This window comes from Phalacrocorax aristotelis, chromosome 3, assembly GCF_949628215.1.
Source record: "Phalacrocorax aristotelis chromosome 3, bGulAri2.1, whole genome shotgun sequence".
Lineage (NCBI taxonomy): Eukaryota > Metazoa > Chordata > Aves > Suliformes > Phalacrocoracidae > Phalacrocorax > Phalacrocorax aristotelis.
This window is the reverse complement of record NC_134278.1, coordinates 130704051-130716526: the sequence shown is the minus strand read 5'-3', so window position 1 is coordinate 130716526 and position 12476 is coordinate 130704051. Positions and strand designations below refer to the sequence as shown.

The 12476-nt window shown below is 38.0% G+C and overlaps 1 protein-coding gene across 4 annotated transcripts in view; it reads right to left on the bottom strand.

Annotated features, from left to right (window-relative positions):
* RALGAPA2 (Ral GTPase activating protein catalytic subunit alpha 2) overlaps positions 1–12476 on the bottom strand; it is a 135165-nt gene that overhangs the window by 99791 nt on the left and 22898 nt on the right. For all 4 annotated transcript variants that reach the window (XM_075089687.1, XM_075089685.1, XM_075089686.1 and 1 more), the window contains exons 5-12: positions 11194–11237; positions 10122–10296; positions 9481–9596; positions 7070–7208; positions 5584–5783; positions 3705–3935; positions 1373–1546; positions 334–471 (exon numbers count right to left, since the gene is read on the bottom strand). In XM_075089687.1, coding sequence (XP_074945788.1) covers positions 334–471; positions 1373–1546; positions 3705–3935; positions 5584–5783; positions 7070–7208; positions 9481–9596; positions 10122–10296; positions 11194–11237 — 1217 coding nt within the window. The remainder of the gene's footprint in view (positions 1–333; positions 472–1372; positions 1547–3704; positions 3936–5583; positions 5784–7069; positions 7209–9480; positions 9597–10121; positions 10297–11193; positions 11238–12476) is intronic.

Genomic DNA, 12476 nt, shown 5'->3' with positions numbered 1-12476 from the left:
CCAGCTGCTCGGATCTTATACACTTGAGCAACCACCAGTATTTCCAAAAAACAAGGTTCAATGAAAGCAGCTGTGCAGTTCTGATTAACTCCTAGTACCCACAGGAGGGAAAAACATGAACCTTCTGTCTTAAAATAGCTATCTGGCTCTCAGACACGGCCACATGGTTTAATATACATTTTAAGAGTTGTAAATGACATCCAAGTTGTATCCTACAAAAAACATCAACTGCTGGTAGTTGTTTTCCTTAATCTCAGAGACTATATGACAATTTGTAGTGTAAATCACGCAATTACATAAGTTACAGCCTTGCAACCTTTCCATACACCACACCTGTAACGCAGCTTGAGCGCCAGCTTTAACGTTTTTGTCCTCGTCTTCTAATACACATCCTCTGTTCACAGCACTGGTGAAGGAGTACGTTCTTCCCCAGCTGGACGAGCGCTTATGTCCCGAATGGTCGGATGAAAGCTTTCAAAAACATGATTCAGTTAGTGCCAAAGCAGAAAGGAATATGACCGTATTCATTCAAAATTATTTAAAACGTCAAAAGCAAAAAAGGGAGAACTGTCATGGCCTATGTTCATTTCTTATTATTTCTTAATATTATTTCTTAATCTCTGAACAAACAGACAGTATTTGCAATTTAAAGGTCTCATAAAAGTTTTAAGAGCCATGTTACTTGAAGTATTTTACATCACATTTTGTAGTCACTGATTGCAGCAGTATTAGAATTTAAACCTGGCAAAACTATAAATCCCATACAAAAATAATCTACCAAAACCTTGTCATTCTATGTTTTAACAACCCGAACCTCCTTCTCAGTACAAAAAACCTGCCCTTTAAATAGCTTCACAGTGCCAACAGTGTCAAAGCCAACTTTTACTGATGGTTCAATATGGGAGGTATTAAAAAGACGGTGCACAGAATTTGTATCTGCACTTTAATTTCCCAGATGAAGGTGTCTGAATCCAAATATTTCATCCAGCATATACAAATCAGTACATATTTTCAAATTCTTAAGTAACTACCACCAAAAGGAAACAGTCCTACACGCACTAGGCCAACAGACAGTGCGAATCTTAACACTGCAGAACGTATTAGTATTTATTCCATTAAGTTCTTGCTATCATATTTGTATAGAGAGGGAATAATCAACAAATTACATTTTTCAAAATAGCTGCAATCTTCCCCTGCGCTCAGTAAGGGCTACTGAACACAAGATTTATTTACATTTCTGGACGTTAAAAGCATTTTTTAATCCTGATTTTCCACACATTTTTAAAATTGTTACTCCTTTAGAGAGCAAGTTTAAAACTTAAATCATATACTGTAGGTGAACAGAATAAAGCAAGTAACGCTGATACCATACATGTTTACCGTCTGTTTGCAGCGACGAATCCTCTAAGTTGACAGCAGCGTCCTGAATATCTTCCTTTCTATCTGGCTCCTCCATGAACACAGGTTTCTCTTGCAATATCCACTTTCGATATACCTTAACCACTTTTCGTGTTGCAGATATATCAGAAGGTGGCAATAAAAAAGCCTAAATTGAGAAGTTAACTGATTTTACTATATACAGGACATAGATGTGCATGCATATATAAACACACCCACCCACCATCACGCATAAGTAATATGGCTCAAAAAAGAAAGGAGACAATTTTTCCTTTTATGCCTGTATTAGAAGTAGTTACCAATAACATATGCATATTCCTACATCATTCACAATTCCATAACTATTAATTCCCAGTTACTTCCATGTTGTATTTGTTCAGACAAAACAACGAGGCTGGTTTTGCTCCTCGCAAGCTGTCTAGCCTAACACGGATTCATCTCACAAGCCATTACTAGCCAGGGTGGTCTGGCAGGCTAAACTTAGGTACTATGCTACACTTTCTGGAGAAGATGACTTCAGATTACATCAGCAGTATAAGGTGTGAAATGCCATTTCAGCAGGTGTAGGTAGAGACAAGACAGTAAGTTGTGATGAGGATCACAGCGGCCTGCATTTGATCCCTTCTCACTACAGTTTTGGAAATCACCGCAACGAATTTAGTTTCAATAAGCTACTCAATATCTGCATTTGGGAATCATTCTGTACAGACGTCCCCTCCAACAGCTTTCAAGGGCTAGCCCAGCTGCTTCCCCACACTTCTGGAGGTAAAAAAAAGTGACAGAAGACCTCTGCACTGCAGTGGCCAGGCACAGAAATCAATGAATCAATGTCTGAAAATGTCATCTGGTATGGGGGGGAAAAAAAAAAAGTGTATTTTGCCAACAAAAGATATTTTTGTAACAATACACACGATATTATAAAACCACTGTAAGAGATGACAATGCATTTTTCATGTTAAAAAGTAAGTCCTTTCAACTGTGAAGAGATTACCCACTCTCCATGATTAACAGGGTCAAAAACTATAGCATTTCTTATACCCAGTTTAGCTGCAAAAACATTACAAAGGTATCTTGTTCGGATCGGGGAAATCTTTGCATCACATAACACACTCCCTTGTCTCTAGTCAGCATGAAGTGCAACATCCAACAGCTGATTTCAACAGAAATTGAAGGGTTAGCAAAAGCAAGCTTAAATATGCCATACAGCAAGTATGTGAAATTTCTGAAAATAGCTTCACAGCCACCACCAACTTATTAACGATGCAAAAACTGAAGAAGCCAGAAGCCAACTGCTAGAATATTAGCAAAACAGCAGCTCGTCAGCGGGATGAATGGGCACTAGACAGAATGCTTTCAGAAAGGCTTAAAGTAGGGTAGAAAGAAAAAAGAAAAGCAAAAAAAAAAGTAGAGGAATTCACAGTGACTAGTAAGATTCCTGTGAGGAAGAGAAAAACACAGGAAGGATCTAAATACCATTATCTGTTTCAATTAATGAACACTGATCATATTGAAAAGTACCACATCACGTTAGCCTTCGTTCCCTGGAAGCTGGTCTAACCCTACATACACTGAACAAACACCAGGAGAGGGCAGCATGTCCCAGCGGGTCTTAGCTTAAAAGTACTCCTTCCCATCAAAATGCCACCCATCCCACTGACAGGCACTGGTACAAGCAGTTTCCAAACCGTGTTACACAAGATACTTCATCTTAAAGCATCTGTGCTCACTCAGCTGCTGGAGCGTATCTGCACATTTGTGTCACCTGGAACTGCTGCTTCAACTAACTCCTACCTTGGTAACAGGAAAAAAGAAAAGATTGGGACTCTCCAGTAGGTCCACAGGTATTTCAAGTGTTATCATCCCAAACAACTGAAAAGATGTCAAATTAATGAAAAATACTACTGGAAGCAATCAATGTTTCAGTGTTCAAATAGACATTAAATACTGACATTGATCACAAGAATCTTATCCATTCAAATAATAAATTTGCAAGTTAATACTTCTTTACACACCTTTGAATTATATCATAATACCAAGAACAAATAAAGTGGCCCATTCAAATCACACATGTTGCTGTCTGGCATCAGCAACAAGATTCAGTTCCTATAAAATTCCTATAAAAATTCCATAATTTTATCATTAAAACTAGACCTAGGAAGGACTCCAAACTAGAAGGGTGCTGGCACGATTAGCATCAGGTTTGACCCGTTAACCTGACCAACAGCCTTCGCAGTGTTCTTTCTCATAGCATGCCTTTTCCTTTAAAAAACAAAAATATACAATAGCAACTAAACATACACACTTACCTGTCGAAACACCTCATTGACAAAGTTAACATATCCTCGAGTGGATAAGAGGATCCTCTGCACCATCTCATAGACAGTCCGGTGCTGCTCTTCGATGCTGCAGAGGCTGGAATTGCTGAGCCTTCTGTCGGACAAGGTGCTGCTGTTGGAATGGCTTCTCTCCTGCTCGCTCGCGTAAGACATACCAGTTTCCAGTTCTGCACTTTTATCTTGGTTTACAACACCAACAGTCTACACAGAAGAAAACACAGGCCTAATTAAAGAACTGAAATAGTGTACACCAAAAATCTGGAATACTTACACAGAACTCAAGATACTAGTGCTCGTTTTCACACAACGCACTGGGATCCCAGCAGTCAGGAAGTGTAATTTTCAGTCTACTACTAGATCCAGGAAGAAATCTGGTCTTACCCTCTACATAATGTAACCCTCTAATAATGTATCCTCTCCATAATGTCCCCCCCAAGCCCAGAACAGCTGACTGACTTGTCCTCTGGGTAAGATAAAAAAGAGGGAGGGGCGCAGTGGTGGGAGCAGAGGAACGCACAGGCACTGTGGAGAGGAAACCCCAAGTCCCTTCGTTTTTGGGAAAAGATGGATTATACCCCTATACATGGCTCATACTCTTGCACATTATATTCCTGACAACACTTTGTCAGGTTTTGTTCTAGCACTGCATGTGTTTTGCAACATCCTGAACCGTGTCTGGCCAAAATGATCCAGTCAGGAGAAGACAGAGGACTAAAAAACTGCTTTTGAGTTCCCAGGAAAAGAACCCCAACTTACACTAACTCAAAGTGTCGCCCAAATGCAGTTCTGCTTGATATTCACATTCATAAGGCCGCCCTCTGTTCGGCCAAGTGAGCAGTAACAGAGCAGCAGTAACACCTCTACTGCTTTCCACAATGAACTTTTTTGGTAAGGTTCAGCCACACTAGCGAGGCACAGGCCACGGGAGGCGAACGTCGACGCCACTGAGAAGTCAACATGTGCCAAAAGCTGGCACACAGCTTCAGCTAAGTGATAACTTGTGACCAGTTTCCTCTTTGAGGGCAGCAATACCTTTATGCAACCTAAATATTTATTTGGTGTCAGCTGTCTATTAAAATCAATGAAAAGAAAAATATTCTTTTTCCAGACGATGTCTGTTGGACTGGCACGGCAGTTTACACAAAAGGTGGAATTTCCAATGAGAAAAAGATCAACTAAAAAAGCACTTTCAGTAGGTGAGCTACACTTAGCTGGTTTAGGACTTCAGACTTCTGCAGTGAAGGACTCCAAAAAACAATTAACATGAAAATATACAGTTCTACCACAATAGTTAACGTATGCTTTTCCCCTGACTCCAGATTTGACACTGACCCACAAGTCAAGAGAAGAATACAAGTTGACATTGATCCTAAATTTTTAACAGAAAGCTGGAGAGTCTCTTAACAGAAAAAGCATCGATTTCTATAAAACTCATTGTGAAGTCCCTAATACTAGAGAAGTCTCAACCAGCAATTGGGAAGTGAAATATTTTTCTAGTATCTCATTGTAAACAGCTGCTATAATCGAGAGGAAAACAAAGCTGCCTTTGATGTTGCTGGGAAATGGGCTATGACAGAAATAACTTTGACAGTTTACAGATTACAGTTTACAGATTCCAAAAGTCTAAACATAACACTGATGAAGCTGGTCAGGCAAACAGTTATGAAAAAAAAAATCTAGTAAATCACTAAAGGGTTTCCACTGGAGATTCCCTCCTTTATCAAATAATCAAGTACATAACTTATTCACTTGGGGTAGCATTTCTTTCTTGCTTCAGTTGTCGGTGTATTTTGATCATTTGCAAGGCTAGCATGTACACAAGAAAGGAGAGGTAAACTTTAAAGCACACCTGAATAATTTTAGGGAGCATTTCTCCTCCGTTTTTTGTATTCTGAACAGCAGTTAAATATTTCTTTTCAAGAAAGAAGGTAACAAGCCACTTAATAAAAACAACTCGAGCTGCCATATATGGGATTTTTGTGCTATAGACATTTTCATTGTTTCGTGTTGCAGTAATGTATACTGGTCTTGGTCTTATATCAGGAATATCTGGTGAGATAAAAAGAGAAGATGTAAAGAAAATCTAATCTTAAAAAACTGTAATTGCTTCCAGACTCTGGTTAGAATGTATTGAACATGCCACCAATGTTTTCTCCGTATGAAATAACAGATGCAATGACTGACTGCCTTTATTATATTAATACTTATATTCTATCATAATTTTATTACTGCTAAAGAAAAGCAAGAACATAAAAGCACAGATCTTTCCTGAAGGTTATAATTTGTATCACATAAAACAAAGGAAAGCAAAAGAGAAGGGCTGCAAAAAGGGCAAATCTGAAAAAAAGAACTGTTCCTGCTACAAGGTAAGGTAATTTTATAAGTTTCACACAGTTTCATTAATTAAAAAGTACCACAAGAAAGAAAAGGTGGCTCTGGAACACTCAATAGTCCAAAGATTAACAAGAAAAAGGACACATAGCACATCAGAAGAAGTTAACTCAGGTGCAAAGAGCGCTGTACCAGCTGAAATAAAAGCAAGAACACACATGGGAAGAAGGGGAAGATAGCCGAAGGGAGATAGGTTGGGTCACAATTCATTCAGATGCTTCGATTTAGGGAAAAATCGCTTGTACACAGCTAAAAAGCAGGGAAGGCCTGGGCTCTAGCTGTGAACAACACAGCTGAAGTGGCGCCGAGGTGATTTTAGACACTAAATATTAAACTGCAAAGAACAGGAGTCAAAAGTCAGAGGAGGGAGGGGAAGCATGATGAAGAAGCTGCAGTACCTCAGGTGAGTGTTACCACCACAATTCCTATGGACTCTAATACATAATTCAGTAGAAAATTATGAAAAACAGGAGCGTTTCTGAAATAACATGCTTTTAATCCTACAACTGTAGATGTATCTCTCCATTTCCTTTCATATGGCCTTTCATGTTCATTTTCTCTTCAAGGAAACAAGAAGTAAAATAACTAAGCAAGCTACTTCCTCACACTCAGGCAACTTGCTGACTCTAAAAAACCCATCAGAGATCATGTCCTTTCATCATCACATATCACAGTTACAGAGTCCTCGCTCACTCGATATAAATGGAAGTGTCCTTGGGGAAGGAGAATGAGGCCAGGCCTTACGCAGTGATGAGCCGCAGCAGCTTCCCAGACTGTCTCAGAAAACCAAAAGTTGTGCTAGGACAAAAAAATCAAAACACGAGACAAGGGAGGAAATACCCCATTCAACAGAACTGTTGTGATGTGCCAGCAGGTAACACACGCTACTGAGAAAAGTCACCATTATTTCTTTTTCTGCTTCAAAGACAAAATTCACTACTTACCAAGAACAGGTTTGTAGAGGTTGGTTAGCTTTGTGAAAGATGGGAACAAGTGAGGAAGATAGTATTTTCTAAACAAGGTAAAGAGAAACTTAAAACCAGTGTCTTGGTTCTCCTTATTCTTCCACTCTAAGCTTGCAGCCTTTGTCACGGAGTTAAAGAGAAACAAACAAAAGCCTTTAAGTTAATGTGTTGTACTGACAATCATTCCACATTGAATACAAAAGATAAACAGTTACATTTTGACAAGAGACACAGAAGATTATCACTGTCCCAAAACGCTCTACAAGCTGCAGTGAGAATATCAGATATTAGCATGAGGGCTTGAGCGCATCAAAGAAAGCGAGCTCATTAGAAGCCACCATATTTATGCTGTTCTGATGCAGTGAAGCACAGCAAATCTCAGATTAACATTTTTAACAAATTTGCTTCTTACCTGTAAATTTAGACAAAGATACTCCGGGCTACGCTTTTATCACAAGTATGTTTGTCATCAGAAACATACTCAATGCCCACGTTTAGTACGGCTGCACACACATGTGCAATACTCCCTTGCAAAATCTGTCTGAAGGCACATGCAGATTCCACTGACAAGGAGGAGGCCGACATCTAAGTTTGTTTTTAAAGATACTCTTCGGTTCTTGCACAGATCAACACCAGAGAGTCACACATGTACTTTCAAGATGCTTTTTACCAACAGTTTTGAACTACAGTTCCTTGGAAGATTGTGCTAAATTTTAACAAAGAGTTGCTCCTTTCATATGAAAACACCTTCAGTTTGGAGTAAGTTGCACATAACCTATACAGGTGTGTTTTCTTTGTTTGTATAAGAAAAGCCAATACAATTTCAAATAAGGAAGGTAAAAGTAGACATCTCTACAATGAAGCACCGATGACTTAAACCTAGCTGGCTTTTAGTCCCTTACATCACTTCTCTGTTTGTGAAACTCAGGTGAGCACTAAAAGTGCTCATCTTTTGGCATGTACTTGAGATTCAGGCCCACCTCTTTTTTTCCCTTTCTTTTTTTTAAGCAACATGAAAAAACTACAGGATTCTTTATATTTTTTTTTTCCAGTAAAAACTCTTAGGAAAGCCTGTCCAATTGCCTATAACAGATGACAAGCTTGCTGAATCTATATCCAAGATGATAATTTATTAATGTAAAGAAAAACTGACTTGTATACATCAGTCACATGAGATTTATTTATTTACTTATTTTCTTTTAAACACATTTTCTTACTTTGATCTGTACTAGATCTTTTTCCAGATCTCTAGAAATTGTGGAACTTGCACTGTCTTGCTGTTGCAAAATACACATGTAGAGCTTGGAAACAAGACTACTGAGTTTTGTATCATTTTATTTGTTATGTAAATAAACCAACTCATTAAATTCTACCCAGCCCCAGACATAAATTTTCTTAATGACGCAGATCTGCTCTACGTTCTGGCTCTCAGCTATCATTCTGCACTTGCATCAGATTATTTTAATCTCATCTCTTGTCTGTAGCAAGGTTACTGCCCAGCTGTGCCCCCATCTAGAACGTAACGCAGAGAAGTGGAAGCTGATGAACCACAATGTAATTGCATTTCTAGTGGTCAGTTTTTTAGATCCCAAACATGTAATAAGAGTATAAAAAGAACAGTGTTGTGAGGCTCTGCTACGTAAAACAGAGTGCTGAGTAGGAAGCTGGTAATTCCATACAGCCGCTTTTCAAAATAAAGCACTTATTCAAGATGACAAAATCCCTTCCAAATATCATTTTGGTCTTGCATTTTGATATATATAAAAAAAAGTTGTATCTCAAGTTATTTCATTATCTTTTTTTTTTAAATACTGAGTTCTTTAACATTCACTGTCTATACAGTTTCCACATTATTTAAAATTTCGCTTAACTTGTACTTTTTAAATATGTACATTATCTTAATTTCTTTCCTGTACAGATTAATCTGATCTATTTCTAATTAAAATTGTTTACATGTTATTTGCATCCCTTTAAAAAAATCTCAGAGGCTTTCTCTCCTTTTTATATCTTTCTCCAATGCTCTTTTACATGTCTTCTCCACTATGTATGTGTCTAAAGAGAACAAACTGCATCTTTACCCCACAGCAATTTTCTAAATGCAACCACAAGCACACAAAAAAGTCAGTTATCCTGCAGTTTGGATAACATTCATTAATCCTTATCACAAGTGTAAAAACTTCCTATTTTCACAGAAAATGGCACGAGGAAATACCTTTGGGATAATTTTCCTTTTAAAAACAAGAATAAGGAAGTGTAGAAGACAGCTTCTTCCTGGGGGTGGAGGGGGGGACAGGCAAAACCAGCTCTGCATAGATACAGCGCGGGCTTAGTTTTCTACCACAAGTACATTCCTCCAAATACAAGTAGTTAAAAACATATATCCTCCTCACCTGAATTACCATATATTTTAACAGTAGCTGAAGAAAATAGCAGGTTTGGTCTTCAGCCATCTTCTCTCCAGAGACAGCTGGCAAAAGTGGGGTTATTTCTTCTGGAAAAATCTTAGCTAGAACAAAATATTTTAAACATAGAACACCAGAAAACAGTTAAGTAGAAGATATTTTCTATAAGAATATTAATTCGAATATAATCATTAATGAGCCACAAAGTTGTAAAAAGTCAAAGTCCAGCTTCCCCCTATTTCCCCAAGTCCTGCCGCATCTAATCGAGGACGGCACCAACCTCTGATTTACTGCAGTTTGGAAGGGTTAACGCAAGCAATCACTGCGGATTACCCAATAAGCTGTAAACCTGCACACCTACTTATTTTGAATTAATGTGTTCATATAGCTGCATCTCAGTTAAAAACCAAAACGAAACCCAACCATTCTTAACTCGGAACAACAAGATCAGAAGGCTATACAGCTGCAACAGATACAGTAGCTTGATGAATTCAATCCACCTCTGAATTGTAAAGGCAAATAGTATCAACCATGTGACATCTTCCTCACAAGAAACTCAACAGCTCCTCAACGACCTCAGTAGAGGGGGAGGCAGTACACCCTACTGGAAATTCTGTTCATAAACTCACCATCTGCCGAACCGGGAGGACTAATGAGGTTATCTAGTGTACAGGGACCTCGGGACGACATAACGGGTGGAAAGCCGGGCACAAGGCATGCAAATATTAATATCTGCTCTTCCGCACAGTTAGTCTGAAGCGCTTGAAGCCAGAGAAGAAACAGTCGGATTCCTTCACATCTTATCTACAAGGGGATGATTTTGTAGAAAAAGATATTAAAATAAATACCATAACATAGTTTACTAGTTAAGAAAATGCAGGAGAAGTACTTTCATCCCAGCTATGTGCCGGTGAGTCTTTCCATCACTCCAAGAGTAATCACACTATTAATTTAATCAGGAGCAGGGAAGGGTGGGAGCAAGCCACACCCAAAGCGGCGGCACTCCAAGGAGACAGCATTACTGCTCCACTTCAGCCAGAGGCCAAAAAGTTATAGTTCCACTCCTGCAGTTCCTGGGGCCAAATGCCTCTTGGCTAGTCTCAAGACTCAGTCACAAAAGGGCCTCTGGAAGTACAACAGCGAGTGCAACGCATAACCAGGGAGCTGCCAACACCTCGTGCCCTGCTACGTCTGAAATCTTGGCCCCACAGAGGCCGCAGCAAGCTATTGTCCTCGACATCCCTGGGATCAGAAGATACTCGTGAAACCAAGATGCAACAAAACCACCTAAGGTAGAATATTCAGAGGTTTACTAAGTTTATTTATTTTTCATTATTGTTGACAAGACACAATTTTGATTTTAGCAATATATTTAGAAAAAGAAAAATGGATTAAAAACTCTTTGGCAAACAAGAAATCAATATGTTTAATACAGTAAACATTTTTTCATATCTCTCTAGCATTAAGTATTAAGCAAAATAGATTGATATCTTCTCCAGGTAACTTTACAAAGGTCATTAGAACAGCAAAAGGACTTTAGAAAATAAAGAATAAATTTTATTGTAATTTTAATATTAAAAGTGAATAAGTAAAATTACAAAGCCTAACAATCTGAGAAACACTGATATTGGAAAACTGTAAATTAATATGCTTCCTGAGGATTAAAGGGAAAAGAAATATGGATACATCAAAGAGAAATACCTTGAGAGAATTTCCAGTGTGCAAAAGTTTCTTCAAAATCGACCCTGCATTAGAAAAATTAAATAGGCACGTATCAGATACTAAGATGGTCACTTTCCACCAGAATGTGTTCTTTATAAAAACACTACAGAAGAGGCTACTTTAATGCCATTTACCGTGTGGCTAGTGCACTGGCGTTCAGGAAAAAGAAAACTATGGGGTGGAAAAACCCAAAGCAAATCTAATTACAATCATCAGTGCTAGGAGATTAAATATATCTTGACTTTGTTTTCAGTCGGATGAAAAATTCTCAGTTATTTTCATTAAAAGTAAGGTATCTAGGGCAAATTTTGACTTACTAGATTTGGAAACATCAATAAGCCCGATCTGTAGGATTAATGCATTCAAATACAGTAATATTGACAATAATGGCAAGAAAAAGATGCTAGAAATCTATACTACAGCCTTGCCTATAAAACACAACTATTAAAGTTGCAAAATATTTTTACTCTGGTTTTAGAAATATCAGGCTAACTGCCCTTAACTTCAAATGCCTGACCTAAAAGTTAGAGAGAAAGTATACATTAAATGCTTCAGTTAAAAAAACATTTTTAAGCCAATTCTAAGAAAAGTAACATGCTGTAGCACTCAGCTGTTATTTCTCCTGGATTTGTGAATTATTTACATTCCTTAAGTGTGGTCCTTCCCTCAAGATCTCACCATTTCACAGTACTAAATGGCAATTATTAACGTATAGAGCAAATACATATTAATGCACGTGAACTTTAAGCAAAATCAAATCACAAGGTATAGCTGTAAATACTTGCACTGCCAAATTTCTAGCTTATTTATTGGACACAGCTAAAAAATTATCCAAATATGACTATTCAAGAGAAGCATAAATATAAAAAATATATTAGCTATAAAACAACTGACTAAAACCAATTTGTTCTGGAGTAATTCAGACAAAATGGTAGTAAAGTGTAGTAAAGTAGCCTCTTATTTTTGTCGGTGCTAACTGGAAATGTGACAACAGCCCTTTCCTTGACCTTTAACTTCCAATCATTATTTCTTCTGCAACAGCAAATTCATTGTTCTGATGAAAAATGTGGCAGCTGATGAAATAGTGCTGGAAACCAAACCAAACAACAGCAAAAATGTACTACTTAAAAGAAATATAACCCCCCCGAAGCAGCATAACATTTGCTGTAACAATGAGCAAAACAAAACATTTCAAGCACTTTGGTAGTATTCAGAAGCTGAATTTTCAAGGTAGGGGTGAATCAAAGATGTGTAATTCAGAG